General features: G+C 43.7%; 1 protein-coding gene across 2 annotated transcripts in view; it reads right to left on the bottom strand.

Moving 5' to 3' along the window:
- ATF6 (activating transcription factor 6) overlaps nt 1–27,045 on the bottom strand; it is a 203,248-nt gene that overhangs the window by 29,371 nt on the left and 146,832 nt on the right. For both annotated transcript variants that reach the window (XM_047076498.1, XM_047076497.1), the window contains exon 15: nt 23,997–24,081. In XM_047076498.1, the coding sequence (XP_046932454.1) occupies nt 23,997–24,081 (85 nt within the window). The remainder of the gene's footprint in view (nt 1–23,996; nt 24,082–27,045) is intronic.

Below are 27,045 nucleotides of genomic sequence, written 5' to 3'. Positions count from 1 at the left end.
TAAGTTATCCCAACCGGCTTCTTGTAACTCAGTACTTCTCAGCAGGATCTGTGACAGCTCTTCCTTCTGGGGTTCTTCAGTGAACATCTGGGGGCCCGTCCTGAGTAACACAAGTGGAACCACCACGTCGTTTGTGCGGGTCGCCGCTAATCTTGAGGAGAGCCAGGCTGAAGGCTTAGAAAATGCAGGCCATAAACCTTCTTGAAAGAATCTGCCTTTCTTGGGATTTTTTTTTTTTTTTTTTTTTTTTTTTAGAGCAAGACTTGAAAGCAGAGAAGGTCTGCCAGCCACCCTCTTCCACGGAGCAACAGTGACTTGTTACTTTTACACTATTAGCTCATCTAGTCAAAACACCACGAGACGCAGAAAGCCCCTAGACTGCAGCTGGCCATCGCAAATCCCAAACAACCGCACACCGTAGTCACTACCTGTTTTCGCACGAACAGCCACGATGTAATCTCAACAGAACTATGAATATGCTCAATTTAACCTTTATTTTCTAAGCAGGGACTAAAATACCCAACTTCCTATGTATAGCACGGCAGCTCTCAATTAATAGACTGTACTACACAAGGGCTTTTTTCAGATACATAAGGCAGGGCTGATGTTCTCCCAGTGGGAGTTTGTTCATATGATCAATATGATTCAATTACATAAATATTTACTTAGCAGCTGTTATGTGTTGGGCACTGTGCTGGGTGCTGCAGAAACAGAGATGAGTAAGACCTGGCCCCCGATCAAGGCGTCTGCCATGCGGTTCGGGAGCCAGCTATGTAAACAGATAAAACGCGGTGGCAGTGGCATAAGTGTGATACGGGTATGCGTGTGGCGTAATGAGAACAAAGAGAAAGGGGCCTTCCCTTGCCTGGGGAGGCGGGCTTTTCTGAAGGAGGTGACACTTGAGCTGAGCTCTGAAGGCTTCTTCAGCCTGGTCTGAGGTGGCGGAAATTCTAGAGAGGGATGGATAAGCATTAGCAAATACATGAAGTCATGGGGCAACGTTCTGTGCAAGGTGTCGCTGAAGTATAGAGTGTGAGATGGAAAGGGGGAGCGTGGGGCTAGAGAGGCGAGAAGGGACTTGGATGTCCAAATCCAAGATCGCTTGGGTCCGCCATTTAGATGGCAGAGGACAAAAGACAGTCCGCCCGTCTCTACTCCGCACGTGCGGTCCTTCCCCGAACCCTGAATTCCTACGTCATCTGCGGCGGGCTGCTGGGTCTCTGGCAGCTTAGTTGGCGGTTATACACCACGGTGAAATACGAAGAAGCGGCCAAACATCCAGTAAACATCAAGCACCTAGCACACCTCAGGCACCATCTCAGGGGCCAGAGGTAGAGCAACAAGAAAATCGAAGTTCCTGCCCTCACGGCACTTGTATACAGCGGAGAAATGAGAACAAAACCAGAGTTCCACACAGGGGTGGTGCTAGGAAGAGACCAAAGCAGGACGGTGAACAAATCATGTAGCTCAAGGATGAGCAGAACATGGTCAGATTTCTCGGCAGAGTCGGATTGTCTCCATCTGTAATAGAGGGTCAACCGGAACAGGGGTAAGGAGAGAAGTAATGTTGTTTCGGGGAGGAAACTTCCTGGGAGTGGGCAGCGCGGTGGGCGATGCCCCAGGAGGAGAGCAGGGAAGGTGAGAGCTGGTCCCGACTCCTCCCCCCGCCCCTCGGAACACACGGGTTACCTGAGGAACACGGGCTTAAGTAGACTGAGCTCACTCCCTGGAAAACGATGCAGTTTACAACATGCTAAGTACCATGGAAACATATCTGTTCTTTCCACAAGCATGTGAAAAATACAGGGGGAAAAAAAATAAATCACTGCGCTTAAGAACAAGGGGAAAAACAATTAGAAGGGAGCTTGGAAGTAGAGAAACCGCCAAATCATAGCTCCCCTGGAAAAAACCTCCAGTAGAGCCCACGCTCCCGAGAGTCATGGGCCTTTACACAGAGGGTGTTGGCCGTAAGCTTCCTTGAAAAGGCCTCTGGGAAAGTCTGTGGTATGCCCAGCAGATGCTGTTGCCAACACCACCGGGAAACGTCTACGGGCTGAGGGAGTCTCGGGAGCGAGAACACACCCACGTGCGCCCCTGTGAAGAGCTCCCTCCTTCCAGCACAGCCCCTCCGGCCTGGTGGTCTTCACTCCCGATAAAGAACTCCCTGCTCCTTCTCTGGCGCTTCCTGTTTTTATCCAGCTTCACCAGGGGTTGGGTTGTGCAGTGGCTCTGGTAAAGGGCCTACTTACCCATAATAACGTCTCTTGCGGTCTCCAAAACGTCCTTGGCACAGATGGGTGACAAAGAAATATGTGCAAAGAAACTTTATATATAGTCCAGAAAACACAAGAACCAGAATGCCTGCAATAACAATGGTCTCAAAGGGTACGTGGGTTTTTGGTAGGCTATAGATAGTGACGGGGCGGGGTGGGGGGACCAGCCAACAGCGTGCTCAGGAGCCATGACCGCTTGACGTGAATTCTGAAAAATTCACGGGGTTCTCGACACAAGCGTAGAAGCAGAAAGAGTGGTCTGCAATCTCACTGAAAAGACAAAGATAACTGGACCGCCGGTTCGGGGAAGACTGACCCCGTACATTCCCTATGACAGGTAAACAGAAAGGCTAATAGCAGATGTTTTCCATTTAAGCTCAGCTATCTCCCCTGTGCTAAACAGACATAATCAGAGTAACCATGGACATCCCACATGTTCAGCAAGACATCTGTGTTCAGGAGGGAAGCATTTCTCATGAACAAGTCTCTGAGGCAGAGGCAATAAAATGGATAAAATTGTATGCAAAGAGCTAAACAGGATCCTTTAAAAATGAGGTCACTTGGCTCAGTGGGCTAAGCGTCCAACTGCGGCTCAAGTCATGATGTCACTGTTCGGGAGTTCGAGCCCAGGGTCGGCCTCTGGGCTGACAGCTCGGAGCCTGGAGCCTGTTTCCGATTCTGTGTCTCCCTCTCTCTCTGCCCCTTCCCCACTCTGTCTCTGTCTCTCAAAAATTAATAAACATCAAAAAAAAAATGAGGTCAATTAAATGGTCAAGAAAAAGTAATGTGGTTTTGGAGCACTACTTGCCATTTTCTGGAGTATATTCTGTTCTGCGTAAGAACACACAGTCCTTGGGGCGCCCGGGTGGCTCAGTCGGTTGACCACCTGACTTTGACTCAGGTCATAAGCTCGCAGTTCATGAGTTCAAGCCCCACATCAGGCTCCGTGCTGACAGCTTGGAGCCTGGAGCCTGCTTTGGATTCTGTATCTCCCTCTCTCTGCCCCTCCCATGCTCATGCTCTATCTCTCCCTCTCTCTCTCTCAAAAACAAACAAACAAACAAAAAAAAGAATACACAGTCCTTTCTTCCACATCAGACCATTATCGATGGACACTTGCGTGAGTGTGAAAGTTCCTAACTGTTGTCTCTGCTCATGCACGTTCAGTCCAACCTCTGTGTACATGCAAGTCATTTAAAACATTTTTTTAAATGTTTATTTATTCTTGAGGGAGAGAGAGACAGAGCATGAGTGGAGGCGGGGGGAGGGCAGAGAGAGAGGGAGACACAGAATCCGAAGCAGGCTCCAGGCTCCGAGCTGTCAGCCTAGAGCCTGACGTGGGGCTCGAACTCATGAGCTGTGAGATCACTACCTGAGCCGAAGTTGGACGCTTAACCCACTGAGCCGTCTAGGCGCCCCTACATACAAGTCATTTTGCACACTGCCAGCAGCACAATCTTTCTCAAACATCATTGTTACCGTGTCCTTGGCCTTTGATGGTCCTTACTACACCGCGAAGAGTGGTGAACGGATGCCTCCTTGTGGCAGCGATGAGGGGCCAGAGAAGGAAATGAAGTAAAGCAGTGAGCCATGTGATCATCTGGAGTAAGAGGTTTCCAGAAAGATGGAAAGGCCTGAGGCATAAATAAGCAGCCAGGGCAAAGAAGCACAAGAAGAACCGTGGGCTCTTGGTGGAAAGAACAAGGCGGGTGGGGTGGTGGTGATACTGGAAAGGAAGTTGGAGAGATGGACAGAGATCAACTGAGCCATGGAGGCCGAAGGAGGAGTGTGGACTTTAATTGCAGGTGCAACTCATAATTGACTTGTAAGAGTAACTCAGTAAAGCCCTGTTGAACAAATGAATTATTGAAGTCCAGTCTGAACTACTCATTTTGTCAGATGAGGCCTGAAGTTTACAGTAAGGTTTAGGAGGAAGAAAAATACTCTTGGGCACGCCCAACATGTTCAAACGGAAACCCTCTTTTCACCGGCCAAAGTCTTTCATTACTGAAACTGACCAACGTCCATCTTTCTAAGTCAAGGAAAAAAAAAAAAAATGAAGTTACACATAAAAATTTCTCTCCTGATTTTGTCCCAGGACTCGAACGCTGTCTCAATAAAGTGAATGGGTAGCAAGTATTTATAATTAAGATACTTTTAAATACACACACACATTTTAGGATGGAGACAACTTCCAATACATACTATCTGAAAATTATCACTTGTTTGCATGATGGAGTTACATATGCCAGTTTTCTAAGCACGCCATGACTCGCGGATACTTCACGACTGAACAACACATTCACTGCATGTGACAGGCAGCCTCTAACGTCAACCTCCGTGGGCCCTGCATCCCAGTATTGATACCCTTGGCACCCTTCTGTTGAGTGTGGACTGTAGTTAGTGACTTGCTTCCAGTGACTGAAAAAGGATAAAAGTTGATGGGTTATCAACTCTGAGATTAGGTTACAAAGAGACTGTGGCTGGGGCGCCTGGGTGGCTCAGTCATTTAAGCGTCTGACTTCCATTCAGGGGTCATGATCTCACAGCTTGTGGGTTCAAGCCCCATGCCGGGCTCTGTGCTGACAGCTCGGATTCTATGTCTCTCTCTCTCTCTCTCTCTCTCTCTCCCTCTCCCACTTGTGTTCTCTCTCAAAAATAAACATAAAAAAAAAGAGAGGGAGAGACTGTGGCTTCTATTGGGAGCACTCTCCTGTCTGCTCATTCTGAGAGAAGCCGGATGCCATGTTGTGAGCCGTCCTACGAGAGGCTCATGTGGCAAGGAACTGGGGGAGGGCTTTGGCCAGCAGCTAGTGAGAAAGCACAGCACTCAGTCCAACAGCTCATAAGGAACTGAAACCCAACGGTAATGATGTGAGTAAACTTGGACATGGATCTTCCCCAAACCGAGCCTTCAGAATGGGCCTGCAGCCCCAGCTGGTGGCTTCACGGTGGCCTCGTGAGAGACCTGGGGCCAGAGGCACCCAGCTAACACCTGGATTCCTGACCCACAGGAACTGGGAAACAGTGAATGTGGTTTTAAGCAATTACGTTTGGGGGTAATTTGTTACACAGCAATTTATAACTAATCCATTGGGCCACATTTTAAAGGAGAAGGAGACCAGTTAAATTCTTGACAGTGGCTAAAATCTGAAAGACATTTACAATGCCTAAAATATACACTTAATTACTTTGTAACAGCAAGTTGACCTTCATAATATTTTTTAAACACTGACAAATATTAAAGTTAGTTTGAAAGAGCCAATTTGGAGGGGGCAGGAAAAAAATCAAAAGGTTGTATTAGTGGAAAGATTTGGTCAGAAACTGAGAAATCCAGTTTCAAAGAGGGAAAGCTCCAAGAGCAGAAATGAAAGACTAGGTTCCAATACACCCGCGAAAAATTTCGGGATTATTAATGAATGAAGAACGTAGCTGTAAGATAACATCATTCTACAAAACATGATAGTGTGATATGAAGATACAAAATAAAATATGAATAGCAATTAAGAAAATAAGGTGCACTGGCATTCCAATTTCTTAGTGCGACCCAGCCTCTTCAAGCCTCTGTTTCTCCACACAGGTAACAGGCGTAAGAATTCCTACATTTTAGGGTGATAAAGCACTCAGTGCAATGCTGGGCCCATGGTAAAAAACCAAAAAATACTGGTTCCTGTAACAGCTACTCTTTTCTGTTACAGTTTTAAATTAGAATCTAGTTCTACTTTTGGGGCGCCTGGGTGGCTCAGTCAGTTGAGCGTCTGACTCTTGATTTTGGCTCAGGTCATGATCACACAGTTCGTGGGATCAAGCCCCGTGTGGGGCTCTGTGCTGACCATGCAGAGCCTCCTTGGTGCAGTCTCTCCCTCTCTCTCTCTGCCCCTCCCTCACTCATGCTCTCTGTCTGTCTCTCAAAAGAAATAAACATTTTTTTAAAAAAAAGAATCGAGTTCTACTTTCAAAGAATATCAGGTTACTTCACAGCTTGAGACACTTAGAAAACTTAGCAGAAAGTTCAAGAAACCAAAATTTAACCAGAGTTAAGAATAAGGTTTGCTCAAGAAAGTGAAAAGACACACCCACGGAATGAGTAAAAATATTTGCGAATCACGTATCTCGTAAGTGACTTTTATTTAGAAAATATAAAGAACTCTTGCAAGCCAGTAATAAAAAGACAAATAACCAAACTGAAAAATGACCTGTTGACCAATAAACATACGTGAAAAGATGTTCAGCATGATTAGCCGTTGGTAAAATGCAAATGAAAACTATGAGCTGACAAACCATTTCACACCCACAGGATGAATATAATCAAAAGAAAAAAAAAATAAGTGTTGTCAAGAATGTTGAAAAAATGGAACCCTTGTACACAACTGGCGGGCAGGTAAAATGTGGCAAACTCTTCAGCATTTATTTGCTTGGTTCACTTATTCATTATATATGCACAGTGTGTGGCCATTTCCATCACTAAATCAACTGAATCAAAACAGTGAGCTTATCAGGGGATATAGAAAAGTCTCCAAAATTCTCTACTTTACAATAAATATGAAGCATCTGGTGTTTCATACTAAGATAAAGCCCTTTTTGAAAGAAACATGGCACCATTCTAATCCATTTCCATAAGTGCAATTTAATCCCCAAGTGTTAAATCAGATACACTGCGGCTTACTATCTATTTGAAAAATAAATTATCGAAACAAGGAAACTAACAAGGCTCTCATAAAAATAGAAGCCAAAAATAATGATGACAAATTCAGTGAGTATTTCCCCTGTCGCAACTTGAATGCTTAAACTGTACTGTGTGGGAAAATACCATTGTTTAAAAAATAAACAACAAAAAACTAAGTGGAAGATGGAGACTTAATTCTTTGAGTTCATGGAAATTTATTGTCATCAAAAAATAAACTCACGATTTACTGGCCTTCTAAAACCTACAATCAATTCAAGTAAAAATAATTGTCATTGGCCTATCATGTAGAAGTTACAGAATTTTAGAGCCCACAGGAGACTAAAGATCACGTACCTCAACTATCTCAGTAAAACTGAACTAGTTGATAACAGGTCACACATCTGGCTGAGGACTGAGCAGGGTGAACACTAGGAGCTTTGACTCCAAGCGTGGGCCTTTTTCCTGTAGGTTATACTGAGGCTAATAACCCTTTCCGAAGAGATGATAGTGCCTGTATTTGCAGAGAGTAAATGAACCTCAAGTGGAGGGTACATTCTTTAGGATTTCTGAACTTAGGTCCTATCATCTAGCCTTCCATTAACGGAGTTTTATCAAATGGTTTAGGAAAACATGTTTATTATCATTTTTTTTTAATTAACTTATTTCTATATAATTTATTGTCAAGTTAGGTAACATACAGTGTGCTCTTGGTTTCGGGAGTAGATTCCCATGATTCATCGCTTTACATAAAACACCCAGTGCTCATCCCAACAAGTGCCTTCCTCAATGCCCCTATCACCCATTTTCCCTTCTCTCCCCACCCCCCACCCCCTGCATCAACCTTCAGCTTGTTCTCTGCATTTAAGAGTCTCTTATGGTTTGCTGCCCTCTCTGTTTGAAACTAATTTTTCCCCTTCCCCTCCCCCATGGTCTTCTGTTAAGTTTCTCAAGTTCCACATCTGACTGAAAACATATGACTGACCTATTTCACTTAGCATAATACCCTCTAGTTCCACCCATGTTGCTGCAAATGGCAAGTTCTTTCTCATTGCCAAGTAGTATTCCATTGCATGTATAAACCACATCTTCTTCATCCATTTGTCAGTTGATGGACATGAGGCTCTTTCCATAATTTGGCTATTGTTGAAAGTGCTGCCATAAACATTGGGGTACGTGTGCCCCTATGAATCAGCACTCCTATATCCTTTGAATAAATTCCAGTAGTGCTATTGCTGGGTCATAGGGTAATTCTATTTTTAATTTTTTGAGGAACCTCTACGCTGTTTTCCAGAGTGGCTGCACCAGTTTGCATTTCCTCCGGAAAATACGATTTTTAAAAACAACACTTCTTTCAGTGACATTAAGGCCAAATTCACGGTACTTCTCCTTTGCTTGTTGTTTTCTTCTTCTCACTTCCTGTGTTTTCCTTCTCTGATTATTCAACATGCTATTGGGAGAAGTTTTGGGCCAAAGCATCTGACCATCTTCCTAGGTTTAGAGATTCTCCTATTTTATGAGGCAGCACTTACCTCCCACTATATAAGTTTAAGTACCTGTGAGATAACAGAAAGATATATTTTGGTCTCTGCCCACAGAGTTCCTGAAACCAGGTAATTTCCTAGGTAACAGGAATGTCTTTTGTTCTAATGAGGTGACTCTGGGTGGGCTCCTGGATGGGGGCTGGCCATCAGAAAGACCAAGCCAAGATTCGAAGTCTGGAATTTTCGGCCCACTCCCCATTCTCTGGTGAAGGGGGGAGTTCATGAATGAAAATGGAGTTAATGATCAATCATGCCTGAACCATGAAGCCTCCATAAAAATCCCAAGAGTATGGGGACCTCAGAGCTTCTAGGCTGTTAAAAACATAGACAACCCCAACTCCACAGGGACAAAAGTTCCTGCATTTGGGACCCTCCCAGACCTCACTCTGTATCTCTTCATCTAGCTGTTCATCTGTATCCTTTATCACATCCTTTCATAAACTCGTAAATGTGTTTCCCTGGGTCTGTGAGCTGCTGTAGCAAATTCACTGAACCTGAGAAAGGGGTCAAGAGAACCCTTGATTTATAGCCAACTTGGACAGAAGTTTTGGGTAATCTGGGGACCTACCTGTGATTGGCATTTGAAGTGAGGTGGGAGCAATCTTATGGAATGGAGCCCTTCAACCCAGGGATCGGGTGCAATCTCGAGGTAGAACTGAGCTGAACTGTAGGACATTCAGCTGGTGTCATGGAGAACTGCTTGGTAAGGGGACCGCCTCCCCAAAATGGTGGCCACAAGTGTCCTGATTATTCCGTGTGAGGAGTAAAGGAGGAAGATACAGGAGAGGAGGGCTATAGGTTTTTCCAGCACAGTACCAGCTACTTCAGTTCCCAGGCTTCCCTGTAACGAGGGTGTGGGCATGTGACCTAGGCAATGCCAACCAAAGGCACCAGGCTCTAGACCAAATAGAAGCCATGGCTATGAAACTCCTCTGGGGTGGGGGTGGGGGGGTGGCGCTGGAAGCAGTAGCATCTGGTTTCAAGAGTCACCCATGGCACTAGTTCTGGAAGCAGAATTTGGAATCTGTGTTATCAGTGGTGCACGCTCTGTGGGGTAATTTGGGGCTCTGTTTTTGCTTAACAAACCTCTAAGTCTATTCCTCTGACTCTCCTAGAAATTCTGCTTATGTTATCAAATTCTGCTTAAATACCCCATTATTTGAAACTGAAGAAAACTTACACATAAAAGCAGTAAAAAGTTTAAAAAAAAAAAAAAAAGCTCTATTATATTGTGAGCTTACCTAGGGCAGGGGCCTAATGTATAATTTTCATATTAAATAGTATCTGCTCATAAAATGACATCTAACATTTGGTAGGTTCTTCATAAATGTGGAATCAAACTGGCTATTTACAAAGTAGTACTTATTAACTGTACGCTTAATGAGGCTCTGTGGGATAAGAGAGAGAAGACAGCACTAACAGGACAGTACATTTGCTAGAATGTGTGAGAAGAACATGATTAACTGAACTCAACTGAGGGAGCAAGAGATTTTTCATGTTCACAGCCTATTCCATTTTTTTTTTAAGTTCATTTATTTTGAGAGATAGACAGAAGCAGAGAGAGGGAGAGAGAATCCCAAGAAGCCTCCATGCCGTCAGCACAGAGCCCAATGTGGGGCTCAAACTCACGAACTGTGAGATCACGACCTGAGCTGAAATCAAGAGTTGGATGCTTAACTGACTGAGCCACCCAGGCACCTCACAGCCTAGTCCTTCTAAAGGAACTTTACTAGTTATTTTAGTCTCACTGCAGGCCTGTTTTCCTGGGAAAACACAGGGCCACATCTATACAAATGCAGACAGTAACTTCATTCGTGAGAAGACAGACTGCTTAATTTTACTACAAAGTGGTATGTTTTATTTTGAACGTGGAACTGATCTATTGGTCTGGGACAAGCTAGTTTAGGGAAATGACTAACATTTATTTCCTAGAAAATGGGGGGGGGGAGTATGTTTAAGTACCATGGAAAAAGCCAGCAAACTTTGAAATCAATGTCCACTAAACTTGGATGGAATGAATTTCTTAAACAGCGCTTTAATTAGGTAAACTTAGGAGGGCAAGGAAGCTGAAGCTTCCTACTGTTTCTATTTTAAGATAGTGGTGAAAAAGTCTTCTCAGTTTACCATGGAAATTCCAGGGAACTGTTGGGTGAGTGCGTCTATCTTTTAAGAATATAAATATGTCATCTTTTAGTTGGCCAGCACGCCAAATTATGTGCTTAATATTAAAATATTTATAGATGACTGGAACATAAACGCAGCAGCTGTTACTCGGGAATTATGGGAGCATAAACTCGTATTCAATTCTCCTGTCTTCACTAGTCGCAAACTGTGCTTGAGGGCAAGGCCGACAGGAGCCAGTGCTGGGGCCACAGGAAACTGACGGCAAAAGACTATTGAGAAAGTTCACTGATGGTTCCCCGAATTTCATAGCCACTACAGCTGCGAAACAGGGATCAAATTGTCATGAAGCCTTTTGAGGACCAAATGCAATTATGTATGTCAAAGAACCCCACGATATGCTTAACACACATGGTGGGTGCTCAAAACAGAGGAACTAAACCTGAATTTGCAACTTAAACTATTTAGTGATATAGACGACGGACGATTGAAAAGCATTTTGTTTTGGAAGGAAAAAACCCTCCAAAATATTTTAAGCTGTGGTAGATATATACTGAGTAGATCTTGTAAATGCTTTATTTTCTTTATTTCTACTCTCATTCTAACCACATAGCTCATGTTTGCATACTGTCTTTACTCATAATTTTGCACTATAATTTTTACATTATTTAACCATGGATATTTATTACTTTAAAATGGGAAAGTCTGGGGTGCCTGGGTGGCTCAGTCGGTTAGGCGTCCAACTTCAGCTCAGGTCATGATCTCACGGTTTGTGAGTTCGAGCCCCGCATCGGGCTCTGTGCTGACAGCTCAGAGTCTGGAGCCTGCTTCCGGTTCTGTGTCTCTGTCTTTCTCTGCTTCTCCCCCCAACTCACACTACCTCTCTCCTCTTCAAAAATAAATAAACTTAACACACACACACACACACACACACACGGGAAAGTTTATGTAAAGATCTCACTATCAATTAGGGTGGTCCCTGCTTTCAACACTGTAAGGTATGTGGCACCATGAATTATTTTGTGTTTACTCATGTATGATAATTCAGCCCCAAGCCACACGGTGATCATGACGGAGTGAGGTGGTTTTCTAACAAAAGACAGAAACGTCTTCTAAGACACGCCTCGCCTTTCCCCACATCAAATACTAGGTCATTTTGCTTCAAATAGAAAAATGGTTTCTGCTTTCCAAGAATGTCCTTGTGGTAGGAAAAACATTACCTTTCACATTTAACTCACGAGCTGTGCCTGGGGTGGGTGGGGAGGATGTAAAGACGTGGCTTTGGGTCACAGCCCCTCAGTCATTTGCCTCCACCTGTTTTCTTACCTGTGTCAGGAGGCTGCTGTCTCCTGCCTTCCATAATCCCCCTCCTGCCTGTTGTCTCAGGCTTCCAGCTCTGAGATTCTCTCTGATCTACATAGGTCCTGCTTCCCAGTGAGATTATGAGCTCTCTGAAGGCATAAATCACATGGTAGGGTACCTCCAAAATCTGTGCGTGATGTAGCAGAGTGCCATGCGATGGCTATGTGTGAACCTGAACGACAGCCGCGTTATGCTATAAAACAAACGTGGGACCAGATTATCAGAGCTCAGGAAGCGAAGCCATGATGGCACACTAACCCTTATTTAACATTCACAGTGGGGGCTCCATGATCTGACCTTCCAGTCAAGCAAGTGCACTAGGCAGTAATGAGCTGGGAGAAACGATGAACAGGCTAGATTCGAGGTGAGGTATTCTGTCCTTTTGTCTCCATAAAACCCCCACAATATTCCCGACTTCTGGACTCACTCTCTGTACACTGTGACAAGCCAGCATGGTAAGCGGCCTAAGATGCTCCCTCCGCCCCTAAGCCCCACCTCAAGGTGTTCGCACCCTGGTGCAGCCCCTCCTCCAACGTGCCAGGTTCGGTCCGTGTAATCTACAGCCTGCGGGGAAGAGACGGCGTGTCACTTCCGAGACCAGGTTTAAACGACTGGCTTCTGTTTGAGGAGCTCTCTCATTCTCTCACTCTCTTGCCCTCTTGGATCACGGATCAGTTGCTCTGGGGGAAGCCCCAGGAAGAGGCCCTCATGGTGAGGAGCTGGAGCGGGCTGCCGACAGTTGAGTGAGCTTGGGAACAGATCCGTCAGCCCCCGTCAAACCTTCGGCTCTACCCACGGCCTGACTACAACCCCACGAGGGACCTAGAGCCACACGCACCCCGCTAAGCTGCTCCCACATCCCTGGCCCCCAGAAACTGTGACGTAATCTGTGTGTGTGTTCACACTGCTGTCTCTTGCCTAGATGATTGTAACTTTCTAACTGTTGCTTCTGTAAAAGTATCACCCCCACCCCCCAATCCATCCTTGCTGTCAGGGAAGTATCTGAAACACGATCCTACTAGTGCCTCTCCTCTGCCCAAAAGCTTTTGGTAGATCCCTATTACCCAAAACTCCACATCTTGTCCTACAGGCCTTTGGGAACCGAACCCTGCTGGCCTCTCTGGCTTCCTCTGCACTTCAAGGCCCAGGCTCTTAACTCCTACTTTAATCTCCCATGTCGGCTAACTAGTTTCCTTTCTCTGATATCCACTGTTCCCAGAACGTCCCCCACACTTGGCCGATCCTATGAGTGCTTCAGGATTCAGTTCAAAGATCACTCTGTGAATGTGTATTTGTTTATTTAATTAAATTTTTTTTCTTGGATACACATGGCAGTACCTGGTATGAAGAAATGGTATCGTTTCCTAGATACCAATGACAAAGAGGCTGTACACATTTAACTCAATCCAACCCATTTTGATGAGCACCTACTGTGTGTTAGGCACATGTTTTTCAGGAGGCACTAGGACTAACGAAAAACATTGAACAAATAGGGTCCCTAACCTTGGAGAGCCTACAGTTTAGCCGTGAAGTTAGACAATAAGCTACTGATGATAAATAATACGAATGTTACACAAATAAGAGTTCAGAGTATTCGGGGCAGTGGAGGTGGGGGAGGGGCACCAAACCCGTTCTGTGGGCTCAGAAAAGCTTTCCCGGAATGTTTAAGGGATTTAAGGAAAAAAAAAAAAAAAAAACTTTATCAAAAAGACGTTAAATCAGGATAAAAAAATGGCCCAAAAATCAAAATCAGCAAGCAAAATGGAAGAGACACAGGTTGGTGGTAATATACGTGAAAGGAGCCACGGACTAGGACGGACCAAACCCACAATGTAACCGGGAAAAACACTTTGTTGTCCCCAAATGAAATACAGTCCACAGACTTTGGGGATACTCCATTATGTTCAGGATTCACAGCCCTCCTTCAGAGGCGGGAAACCTGAACCCACCCAGGACTGAGACACCCTGAACCCAGGTCACAAGAACAGCTTCTGACAACTCGAAGGCCTTGGTGTCTGAAGCCTCAGAGGAAATCTGCGGACTACAAGTGGCTGAAGGTCTGTCGTGTGGAAGAAAGACTAGTTTTATACATAATCCTGTGGATTTGTAGGTACAGGAAGGAAGAGACAGAAGAGGAACCAACCATCTCCAAATCGCCAGAGCTATTTAAAGCAGGCAGTCTGCATCCTCGGAGGGGACCGTATCTAAAGTGGCTGGCCACGGAGCAAAGTGTTGCAGGAGAAAATCCTACCACCGGAAGGGAGTTACCCTGGATGCCTTTTAACCCTGGTACTTCATGGCTGGACAACATGAATATTAATGAGTCTTTCCTTGTCCTAATCTCTACTGTAGTGATACCAAGTGGATCACATTTCCCACAAGGTCCTGTCCTGTATGGTAAATAGGATGAAAACAAAGCGATGGGCTTTAGACATCCTCAAAATAACAGTACGGTCCTCCTAACAACTCCGCTCCTAGCAACAAACTATTCTACGGTTCACATTTGCCTCATTATTTAATCTAAATCTTATGTTTAAGGCACGCGATTGTCTCAGATCGTAAAATCTGTAATAAATACGGAAGAAAACATGTCTACGGATATTCGGTTAAGTCCAAAGGCAATTCTTGTCTGATTCGCTCAAGATTCCCAAAGCGGAAGTTTTAACGATCCGTATCCATATTGTCAGCTGCAACATTCTAGATTCAGAAAAACCTAGATTTCTGAGGATGCTTTAACCTTTACTTGTAAAAGCCCAAGAAAAGGAGCATTCTCCAATGTGGACAGAATGACGGCGTCTGTGACACGTATATCCCTGAGATGATGCTGGCCTAGCATCCGTCCCCAGCTGTGTCCTAAATGACAAAGAAATGATCTGTCACGCTCCACAGAGAGTTAGGATCCCTACTGTTTCCAGCTGCTATCGTGGCAGAAGAGAAAACCGAGGACTTGAGCCCTGAGCTTAAGTAGTTCTTCGGAAAGACAGAAACTGGAGATGATGTGAGATGGTTCAATCTTCCATCTTACGTAGACACACTGCGGTAAGACCCTTGATGTTCCAGCACAAAGAACAATCCAATCTGGGGACCTCAACACGTTAAGAGAAAGAAATGATTCAGATTTTGAACAGTCAGTAGTAGGAAGCTCAAACCAACTTTGTTGGCTCAAATAGATGCTGATCTCTAGTTTTTATTAGTCAAAAGCTAAACCGTCTGTTTGAGTAGAAACAGATTTTCGCCGCAAGGGAGACGGAGGGAAAGTGGCCTCAGTGAAAGTTGATGGGACTCGCAAGGTCGGCTAGGTGCAGGGGTCTCGGGAACTGGCCCCTCTGGGTGAAGAAAGAAAAGAAGTACGAATATCCGAGAAGGCGCAGTGCAAGCCGAGCCGATGTAAATCTCTGGAGACTCGCAAACGTTCCCACAGATTAAAAAGTTTATTAGCAAATCAACTACAGAAAAGACAAACTACTCCTGAAAAAAAAAAATTTCCCTGTGCAACTGCCAGTAAATCTTCAAAGCAACATCACTCTCAACAAAGTGAGAGGCATTCAGGTACAGAAAGGCAGGTCCAGCATTCACCTTCTTTTTCCCATTCCCCACATCTAGTTTCAGACTTCCTTTGTACAAGAGGGCTCAGAAGAGGCTATGCCAAGTGGAGATAACCGAACGGTTTGGGAGGAGTTAAACATGGATGCCCTGATGACCTCAACCAGAGGAAATGAGGGTGGCAAGAAACAGCCACAGGACGGCTATTCCAGAATCACGGAATCAGCTTCTCCTTCTCCCTCCTTCAGCTGCCAAGCGCAATAGACTTTTCCTTTGCAATGTCTTTGGACATTTTTCCTTTCTCTCCACCCCAGGCCTCTGACAACCTCACCCCAACACTGTTGCAATGCATCCCAGCTCACCTTGCCTCCTAACTTTTTGTTTTCGTTTACAGACCTCAGCCCGATCAGCCGTCTCTTAATAGAGCTTTCACGGTGTAATTTTTATGTTGGAGAGCCGTCAGTCATTTCCTTCACTCATTAATGGCCTCAATCATATAGCTGCGTCTCAGGCAGCAAACACTATTTCTCACACCCTTCAACACGCGTCCTCTCTTTCCCGTCTCCTCCCAGACGCTTTACTCAGTCCCAACTGAGCACATGATGAAGTGCCGCGGCAAGCAGCTGCTGCTGATCTGTCCACTCGGTGTCCGTTTCTTCCATGCTAAGAGAAGTCCACGTGTTTTTTTCCGATCACAGTGTGCCTGGTTAAAACATTGTACTTCTGAGCCTCCCTTGAAGTTAGGCATAAGCACGTGAGCCAGTTTATGTCCCATGAGACATAAGTGAAGTCTGCTAGAAATGTCTGGACAATGTTTGCTTTCCTGAAAGACGCCATGCCCTCCTCCTTTTTCCTGCCTGGAATACAGATGCGATGGCTTGAGCTGCAGCAGCCACTTTGAGGACATCTGCGGCAACCTTAGTCCTAGCATCCTTAAATTGTTGAACCAACACTGGCAACTAGACCGGTTCATTGCTGTGGACTTCTTAATATAGAAGAAAAAATGAATCCAATTTATTTAAGCCAATGCTTAGTTAAGGTTTTCTGTTACTTACAGCTAAATGCAGTCCTCATGCAAATACATATTCCTCTCCTTATCCTACTCTAAGTTTCCTTTCCAGTCCAGTTCAAGTTTTGCTTTCCAAGGTACCAAGCGAGGTTAGTCACCAAGATTCTATCACCTCTCATATATTCAAATTTTTTATCCTATGCCAGAAGCGTTACGATTTGTAACTAGCCGGTACTTAACTGATTTCTCTTAAAATATTAATCAGCATGTTGTTTCTGGTTTAGAACTGATCTAAATCACCACTGTTGGTCTAGGCCTAGCTGGTGATTTAGCATGGCTAAAAAGGGACCTAAGGAAATGAGCCAAATTTTACCTACATTCTAAAGACAATTTGAGTCATATTCTGCTTCGCATACGTGATTATCTTCCACTAGGAAACTGCCAATTGAATCCGAGGAATTAAAGTGAAAACTTAGGTCTTTATGAAGGTATTGTTTATCATAGCCAGTAGAGTGAATATTAACACTCATCATTTTACTGCCAGTTACACATAATTAATAGATCTACAGATATACCCTGAAAGAAAACAATCTTTTTTCCGGGTGAGTAGTGTCATTTTTCTCCCTTTCTCAGTAGAAATTCTCAGTGTGGGAATTTTTGCTACTGGTCTCAGTAGTGAACCAAAAGTCAAATATTTGTGCATCTTTAAAAAATTTAAAACGTGGTATGAAGAGAAGACTCCACTCAACTGTCTGGACACAATTATAGAACACTGACATGGAATAAATTGCAAAGGAAATGCAAGCTTGCAAATGTATTTTAGGAAAGTAGGTAATTTGCAGACCTTTAAGAAAAAAAATGGACTCACAAAAGTAAAAGGCACAACTTCCAGGCACAGTTCTCTTGGATAACCAGCCTGCTTGTGTAGAACATGTCTAAATAGGCCAGTTTCCAAATACATTTTCTTTGGGATCACAGTTTTATGAAACCGGTGATCATCAAAAGCAGTTGTATCAACATTCTCTTATTATTAGAACCAACACATTTATTTAGTTGGTTTTCTTCCTGCCCTTCTATTACGTCCTCTTCAACTAAAAAGGTGTTTCATTGCTAGTAAGTTCTTCTCAATTTTCTTCACGTGGAAATTACTTCGAGATTAAATATAAATACAGTTTAGCCTTATAGTCATTTGTTCATCTACGTGAACCCTTACTAAGGACAGGGTAGGATCTGAGTTATAGAGTTTTCTCTTTATTACTTAGGTATGACACTAACTTAGGTATATGACACACAGAGGGCAGGAGAACAGTAAAACCCAATCAGTGAAAATGGTGGTCAAATTATGGAAGCTGTTTGCTAATGGCAGTGTTCATTCTCTGTGAAAGATACTTACAAAGCAGCTACCATTAAAAACAAGATCTCTACTATGGTCTATTTTGTTGAGCTACTTATGAAGAAAGAAAGAAAGAAAGAAAGAAAGAAAGAAAGAAAGAAAGAAAGAAAGAAAGAAAGAAAGAAAGAAAGAAAGAAAGAAAGAGAGAGAGAGAGAGAGAGAGAGAGAGAGAGGGAGGGAGGGAGGGAGGGAGGGAGGGAGGGAGGGAGGAAGGAAGGAAGGAAAAGAAAAGAAAGAAAAGAAAAGGAAAGAAAGAAAGAAAGAAAGAAAGAAAGAAAGAAAGAAAGAAAGAAAGGAAATGAACAGTTTTACCACAACATAAGTGGAAATCATTTAAAAGCAGGAAATGTTGACTTATAGTATAAGGAAAACTTCCAGAATCCTTTCTTTAAAAATAGCAATAGCCTTTAATTTATCATCCACTGCTCTGCCAACCATCTGCAATCATTTTTTAAAAGCGTTTTTAAAGCATACCTAGCATTTTATTTTACTTTAATAATTTTCAGTGTGAAGAATTCCCTCAAAGAAAGCCTTTCTTACAGCTTTACTAACCTGTTTTCAAAGGTCATACGAGACAAAGGAAATTCAGTAACGAAAGGGATTGCAAAATGAAGTAAATTACAAAAATTAAACTGGCATAGAAAACAGAATGATGTAACTGCTATTTTCTAAACGGCATGAGTTTCACACCCATATCCTAGTCTCTTTAGCTATTTCTTGTATAGACTTTTTTCCACAGCTCAAAACCACAAAGTAGAATCATTATACGTTATGGTTTAAGACCCAATATTGACTTCGGAATCTAATTTGCTTTGCCAAAATTGGAAAAGCAAATTCCTCTTCCCAAATATCCCTGTCCAGGATACGACATAAACCAACGGCTCAACAAAATTTGATTTTATGCCTTCTATCACCCTCTCCAAAGCCTCAAGCACCACTTGAGTCAGTGAGAGGGATCAAGCCCACAACTCATGTTCCTTCGCAAGTTACATGTAACTTCTGCACTCAGAAATGGTGGAAAATATCTTTCATTCAAATTTCTCAAGCCCTTACACTGCTCAGGATGAAAAACTTTGATGTTAGAGATGTCCTCACTACACTTCTGCTCTTCCAAATGGTGCCCGAACGTTTCTGTGTGCACATAACTTACACTCTTCAGATTGTAAGTGATACAAATTCATACCCGCAATAAGGCCAAAGAAATCCAATTTATGGATCTTGGAGAGTTCTGTACTTCAAATTTTTTTTTTTTAACATTTATTTTTTTTTGAGACAGAGAGAGGCACAGCATGAACGGGGGAGGGAGGGTCAGAGAGAGGGAGACACAGAATTTGAAACAGGCTCCAGGCTCTGAGCTGTCAGCACAGAGCCCAACGCGGGGCTCGAACTCACAGACCGCGAGACCACGACCTCAGCCGAAGTCGGACGCTTAACCGACTGAGCCACCCAGGTGCCCCCTTCCATTTTTTGCATGCATTTTCCTTTGTACAACAAGCATTGAAAAGGAGGTTAATAATTTCAATTCACTCTTTACCGTGAATTCCAAATCTCGACCAATGTGGTAGAAAGGTGAACTAAGTACACATTTAAATTAATTTGCATTTGAAAAGATTGGAAAAACCGTGCTTGCCAACTGTTTTTAATCATGTGAAGAATTAAAATACTAAAATCTTTCAAGTGACCACAAAGTCATGACCAAATAGCATTTACCTTACTTACTTAATCTGTCATTCAACAAGCGTGAGCCTATCAAATTCAAAACACACGAATCACACTGCATTATATTGCGCTCACCGAATGTGCACAGCCTTACCCCCTAAGTGATAAAGTGGTATAAAAATCTACCTTAAATTCTGGAATCCCAATCATTTTTGATATTCATATATCTGTCTTTAACACTGAAATAACAATATACTCATTAATCAGGATGTATTCTAGACACTATTTAAATCCCGGCTCTTGGCTCTTGGCTCTCGGGATTGCAGTGGCTGTACACGCAGTACAAGTCACTTTGTTGAGCTTTACCATCTTCATCTATGAAAGGAGGATGATACTTGGCTGGCAAGTGAGCATTACCTGAATTAGCACAGATCAAAGTGCCTCGTCTTGCAATTTTCTTACGCACCAGACATTGTGGTAGGTGCCGGGTTGTAACTGGCAAACATAACGTGACAGACAAACGTGCTGTCCTCACAGAGAAGCTGGCTGAGCTGACTGAGAAGGAGACACAGAAGGAAAACCAGACGAGCCAGGGTTTCATGAGGGCACATAAAATGAAGCGTTTCAAGAGGAAGGAATGTCAAAAAACGGACTTCAGGGGAATGACTGCGAAGGGGTACAAGGAGACATTCTGAAGTAAGGAAAACGTTTGTATCATGATTGAGTGGTGGTTTCACAACCGTTTACATTTGTCAAAACTCGTTAACCTGTACACATAAAATTGTTAGTTTTTACTGTATGGACGTTATACTCTAATAACTCTGGTTCCTAAAAGGTGTATACGTCATGAAAGACCAATTTTGTTTTTAAAGGCAAGGGTTCTAGATGAAAAGGTGCTAAAGAGGGGTGACAAGTGGGTGTAATATATGGTGTCTGGATTCTGAATCCCTCCCCACAAAAAGCTGTCAGGAGTATTTGGGGGGCCAACTGGAAATGTGAATGGACTATATGTTAAACTGCATAGTATCAACGCTAAACTTATTTTTTTAATGTTTATTTATTTTTGAGAGAGAGAGAGAGAGAGAGAGAGAATGAGAGTATGAATCGGGAAGGGGCAGAGAGCGAGGGAGACACAGAATCTGAAGCAGGCTCCAGGCTCCGGGCCGTCAGCCCAGAGTCTGACACCAGGCTCGAACTCATGAACCGTGAGATCATGACTGGAGCCCAAGTGGGATGGTCCACCGACTGAGCCACCCAAGCACCCCTAAACTTATTTTTTTAATGCTTACTTATATTTGAGACAGAAAGAGCATGAGCAGGGAAGGGGCGGGGCGGGGGGGGGGGACAGAGGATGTGAAATGGAGCTCCGGGCTGACAGCAGCGAGCCAGACGTGGGGCCCAAACTCACGAACCGCAAGACCATAACCTGAGCCAAAGTCAGATGCTCCACCGACTGAGCCACCCAGGTGCCCCAAACTTTTTTTTTTTTTAAGTGTAGTCACTTTCCTGTGTTTATGTAGAATACCCCCTGCTTGGCAGATGCATATTCAAGCATTCAGGGGTAAAATGTAAGAGTGTCTGCAACGCGGTCTCAAAATGGTTCAGAAAAAAACCCACAACGTGAGTGTGGAGGAGAGAGCCAGAGATGAGCAAAGCCTTCCAAGAGTGTTTCTCTGAAGGGCCACAGGGAACCTGGGCGTTGGGAGGGCCGCCCCACACCCGGGCGGTATTAACACGCCGTGTGTAGCGATGGGGCGGAGAAGACGCTGACCGAGCAGGACAGGAAGTGTCGGCGCAGAGGCCAAGGGTCTGAAATCGTGAGAGGGGCCGCGACGCGGGATCCAAAAGGAAGGAAGCCCCTCCCGTGACGGTGAGCGTGACAGCGACGACCGTGACCCAGGGGCAGGCGCGACCAGGCGGAGAAGAGCCAGAGAAGAGCCAGGCGCTATTTAAAGCGCCTTCGCTCATTTCGTTCTCTCGCCAACTCGAACATAAAGGTATAAGGCATCTCTCCTTTCGCCAATGAGGCGGCCGAGCTACGGAAGAACGAACTGCCCTGCCCAGCCACGCAGGGCAGTGGGAGGAGTGGGATGCTTGGAGATGGGTTTTCAAGGGCAGTCAGTGCATCAGTGATGGTGATGAGGTCTAGAGTATGACCGTATGGATGGGAACTGGGTCCAAAGAGGCGGGGGTGCTGGATGAATCCTCTGTGCGGATGCTGAAGTTGTACAGAGAGCTAGCAAAAGCAGTGACGGTGAGTCATCAGTGATGGTGGGGGAGGACGGCAACAAACAGGGGTCAGAGGAGTGAAGCCTGATTTTATTCGGTTTAAGATGTCAGGGGGACTGAGGGGGAAAGGAGGAGAGATGATGTGGAAGTTGCCACGGGGAGCAAGGATACACCCACCCCACCTGCAGGCTCACAGGCACATGAGGGGAGGAGACAAAATCAGATTCTAACGTGAGACGGATCCCCAGAGCAAACAGTGAAGGGACCGTTCAGAACGGAGCCCGAGGACGCCACACGCTGCTTAGCACATGCTATACATTCAACCAGTATCTCTTGAATTTGAATCTTAACTTTTCAAATGGTTTACTGTACTCTAAAAAGGAAAAAACTGAATTTGTTTACCAAGAAATCCAAGCCAGATTAAAAAGGAAATGATCCTCTAAGTGATTGTATTCTTTAAACCCATGAAAGGCTCATTTGCAAAAATTGGTCCCCGGGCCAAGATAAACAGAGTGGAACAGCATCTTATTGTTTTTGGCCTAATAACTATGGATAGCTCACTGTTATAAAAATGACACCGGGCATTCTCTTGCATAAGAACATAATATCAGAACAAGATTCCGTGAATTCTGTCTTTTGAAGCTTAGATAACAGCCTTTCTGAGCGTGAGCTGACCAGAACTTAAATCTATTATGGTTCAAAGCACAGAAACCTAGGTACCCATGAAATAAGAATAGACGATTACTTCCTAAACATCTTCTTTCGAGTGTAAACATAGTCTTTGGAATGTACTGTTCTTCTTGACGTAGTTGTAGGACTACTCCATGAAAGCTTTGGAGGTGTGCCTTTACTGAAGGAAGAGAAGTTCTCGGTGTTCCGGTTTGTTTGTTTTTTAAAAATTTGTTCTAATGTCTTTGTAAGACTAAGAAAATGTCATAATGCTTTTAGACATTAGCAAAGCAAAGTTTTTCTTTTATATCTATAAAGCTGCCTCCTGAGCATTTCTAATAAGTGGTCGGGAACCGGCTCACTGAAATTCTATAGTCCTCTACGGTCTTAAAATGTACAATGAATATCTAATACTTTTTCTCCAAGACTAAATCTTACTGGAATTTATCGAGAATCCCAGTGATTTTTGTTTCGTTTCGTTTTTTTTAATAATTGTATGTGGTTGTTTAACCGTGACCGTCAGTCAGAATGTGAACTAGCTCAACTACAGGTTAGTTCCAGGAGCTTTTCATTTTTGGCTTACCCATAAACTGTGAGGTTCCTACTCCTAGACAGAAAAAGTACGGGTAGTTCCACTACGTCGGAGAAATGGACTTGAGAAGGATGGCCAGTCCCCCCGGTTTCATTAGAGCCCTAATATGATGTGTCAGAGAAAGCAATTAGTCAACGATATACACTGTGCTCATTTACAACACACAGCTGGCATTGGGAGCAAGCTCTTTCTCTTTTCCATGAAGAACCCAGCTGGAAGTAATCTCTCCTTTACTAAATTTCTTTAGTACTTCGTATATTCCTTATGGGACTTTCTCTTTGGACCACAGTGATTTCTGGGCTCTTTTCTTTTCTTTTTTCTAGATTATGAGCAAGATGTCTTAACATCTTTAGATGGTACCAAGGTGTTACAACATTATTTGTGTTTTCGGTAATACCCAGCACTAGTAGGAAAACAAAATGCAATCGTGACACTATCGAAATCAAATTCATCAGTATTATGGACTAAACATAAATAGGCTTCTGATGTTTGGTCTGGGAATCATGTCACCATTTATATAACACAAGAAACTGCTCGGAGTTCCTAAAACCCAACTTGCAAGTTCACTCTCAGAAGCCGGCAGAGGCCTCTTATACTATGTGTATCACTAGAAAGGTCACAGAAAAGAAGTCTGTAGAGCAGTCAAGATGCTAACTTTTCCAATTTTGTAAGTAAGAGAATGAATTTTTTTCTCTTAAAACTACAGTAATTTTAAAAGTAACTTTCAATTAAATCTTTTACTTTTTAAAAGAGCTATTTTTAGAAAGAGTATAGGAATTTAAAACTAGTATTTTGTAAAAACAGTAGAAAATGGTTCAAAATTAATGCAGGGATATATATCTGACCAACCAAACATTTTAAATGTCTTTTAGTTAATCCAGAGAATATTGGTTAAGCAAAGCAATCTCATGTTGTTATTAAACCAAAACTTCAACTTACCATTTATGTTTATTGCTGGTAATACAATTGACATCTTTGGTCTTGTGGTCTTGTTATGGGTGGTAGCTGGTAACAGCAGGTGATCCTAAGAATAACAAAAAACAATCTGTTGTAACAACTGGCTTAGTCCTGTAACAGGCCAAAATCAGAGTTTCTAACATGCCAACGTTTCATTGGGATCATAAAAAATGACCTTTTTTAACTTGGCAGAGAGGTCATTAACTACAAATCATCTCATGATTCATTTATTCACGATGCAACAAACATTAACGGAGTGTCTATCATTACCAGGTACTATGGAGTAGTCTTGGAATACTCACGCATTCTAATAACATATATGCTGTGCTATACCACACAGAGTATTGGTCAAGGAGTCAGAATGGAGGGATTTTTTTAATTTTTCATTTTATTTCAGAGAGAGAGAGAGAGAGAGAGAGACAGCTTGAGCAGGGGAGATGGGGAAAGGGAGAGGGAGAGGGAGAAGGAAGGAGAGGGAAGGAGAGGGAGGGAGAGGGAGGGAGAGGGAGGGAGAGGGAGGGAGAGAGAGGGAGAGGGAGAGAGGGAGAGAGAGGGAGAGGGAGAGAGGGAGAGAGAGGGAGAGGGAGAGGAGGGAGGGAGAGAGAGGGAGAGAGAGAGAGAGGGAGAGAGAGAGAGAGGGAGAGAGAGAGGGAGAGGGAGAGGGAGAGGGGGAGAGGGAGAGGAGAGGGAGAGGGAGAGGGAGAGGAGAGGGAGAGGGAGAGGGAGAGGGAGAGGGAGAGGGAGAGGGAGAGGGAGACGGAGAGGGAGAGGGAGAGGGAGAGGGAGAGGGAGAGGGAGAGGGAGAGGGAGAATCCTCGCTAAAGTGTGGAGCCTGACGCAGGGCTCAATCCCATGGCCCTGGGATCATAACATGAGCCGAAATCAAGAGTCAGACACTCAACCAACTGAGCCACCCAGGCACCCAGAACAGGATTTTAATTCTAGTAAAATGAGGGAGCTAGACGAGGTAGTATCACAAGATCCTGAAATTAATCTACTCAATAGAACCATCTTCCCTTTTTTTTTTAAAGAAGAGGGACATTCTCACCCCCCACCCCCCACCCCCCCCCCCCCCCCCCCGCCCCACAAGTCCCAATCCAAAACTACCAACACATAAGATAGAGATTCTGATTGATGTTAAGGCTAGAGCCTGGAGCCTGCCTGCTTAGCCTCCCCTTTTCCCTTTGAAACAACCAAGTATTAAACTTCTTCAGGTAAGCAACAGGTACGTACCAAAGAAGATGTATAGTTCTTGCCCTTAAAAAGTATTCAGTCCAGTGGAAGAGTAAAAGAAAATTATAAATGCATGTCTAGCACAATTTTAAAGTTCCAAATATTATACTGCTAACTTCTGATCATCTATAAGTGACCCGTGGCGTCCTGAAGTTTCTGGTTTCCAACCACACAAATACTCAAAGTACGAATACGCCAAGAGAAGTCTGGCTTCAAACAAGAGGGAGTGTGTGTGGTTTTGAAAGAGGTATGCACCTCCGCAGGTATCCTGAAGTAGACTATAAATGACGGAGGACTCTAATATTAACTATTGTTTTGAACATCGATAACTCCTTTTTCCTAGCAAAAACAGGAATTGTCACAGCAAAAGGAAAAAAGAGAAAAGACAACAACGTAACATTAATGTTTCCACTTAAGGGAGCACAGAGCCGACCCTGCTATGAAACCCTCATTTCCTTCTCCTGCTCCTCTGCCCCCCTGCTTCATCACTCGTTCGGGTGACGTAAGACTACAAGCAGGACTGAACAGAGCGGAGGGTGCCAAAAATGCGGTGCAACTTGGTTCAAGGGTCAGTGTGATTATGAAATGATCAGCAAAGCTAAGGGGAAAAAAAAAATCTAGAATGCAAAAATCAAATTGAAATGAACATACATGAACAGAGCTGTCCAGAACACGTTTCCAGTAACTGCTTGTACTTTGTTGAACTCAAGGCAACATTTCTGTGAGAACGGTTTTTTGTTTTTTTTTTTTAAAGCAGGGTAAAGATGAGTGAAGCTGTTCTGCTGGATTCCAACACGGCAGCGGCAGCACGGGGGGTTTTTTCTTTTTTTTTTTAAGTGCATTGTTAGACACAAAGATCACACATTTCTGGGTAAGATAACATAATATAGCCAAGAAAAAAAAAACTTTGCTGATCTTCATGCCATGGAAATTATAAATACGATAATTCCTATAATTAAAACACTGCTTCAGGGCCCCCAAAATCGAATGAGAAAACAAACCAACAAACTCGCAAGCCCCAAATTAAAGCGACTATAAAAATAAACACGCTCAGATTCCACTGGCCACGGGTTAAGGTCAGGCTCAGACTTAAATCTGAGTTTCCGGCTCAAATCTAGATGCCACACTAAACATTTTTTTAAACGTGATCTTCTGAACATAATGTCTCCTGCTTTCTTTCTTCATTAAATTTCAAAGTAGTTACTTTTGCAGGAGGAGGCCAAAAAACACATTATTATTTATGAAAAAGAAGAATCACATCTTGAATGCATAACAGTTATTACAGTTCACCAGCCTTACCTCTAATTATTAAAGTTTGCAAATGGGGGAGGGCATCTATCAAGTTCAAGTTTTTGTGTCCCACAGGGGATCAAAGCTGGTATAGTACAAATCCCAACGGTGCTTATATTAAAAAAGAATGTAGACACACACACGTCTGGGAGAGTGTTGTTAGTTCATTTCACATTTACTTTCTCTTCCTCAAATTAAATGCCCTTGACACAACAGTGATTCTGAATCACTTTTTTCTCCCCAGCTGTGTTCATCCCACTCTTTTTTAATTAGCATATCATTGGGGCGCCTGGGTGGCGCAGTCGGTTAAGCGTCCGACTTCAGCCAGGTCACGATCTCGCGGTCCGTGAGTTCGAGCCCCGCGTCGGGCTCTGGGCTGATGGCTCAGAGCCTGGAGCCTGTTTCCGAGTCTGTGTCTCCCTCTCTCTCTGCCCCTCCCCCGTTCATGCTCTGTCTCTCTCTGTCCCAAAAATAAATAAACGTTGAAAAAAAAAATTTTTTTTTAAAA

The sequence above is a fragment of the Lynx rufus genome, unplaced genomic scaffold (genome assembly GCF_022079265.1).
Source record: "Lynx rufus isolate CCGP_SWC_20201006 ecotype Redwood Valley unplaced genomic scaffold, mLynRuf1.p SCAF_15, whole genome shotgun sequence".
Taxonomy (NCBI): Eukaryota; Metazoa; Chordata; class Mammalia; order Carnivora; family Felidae; genus Lynx; species Lynx rufus.
The sequence above is the reverse complement of the archived record's forward strand: the minus strand, read 5'-3'. Positions and strand labels throughout refer to the sequence as shown.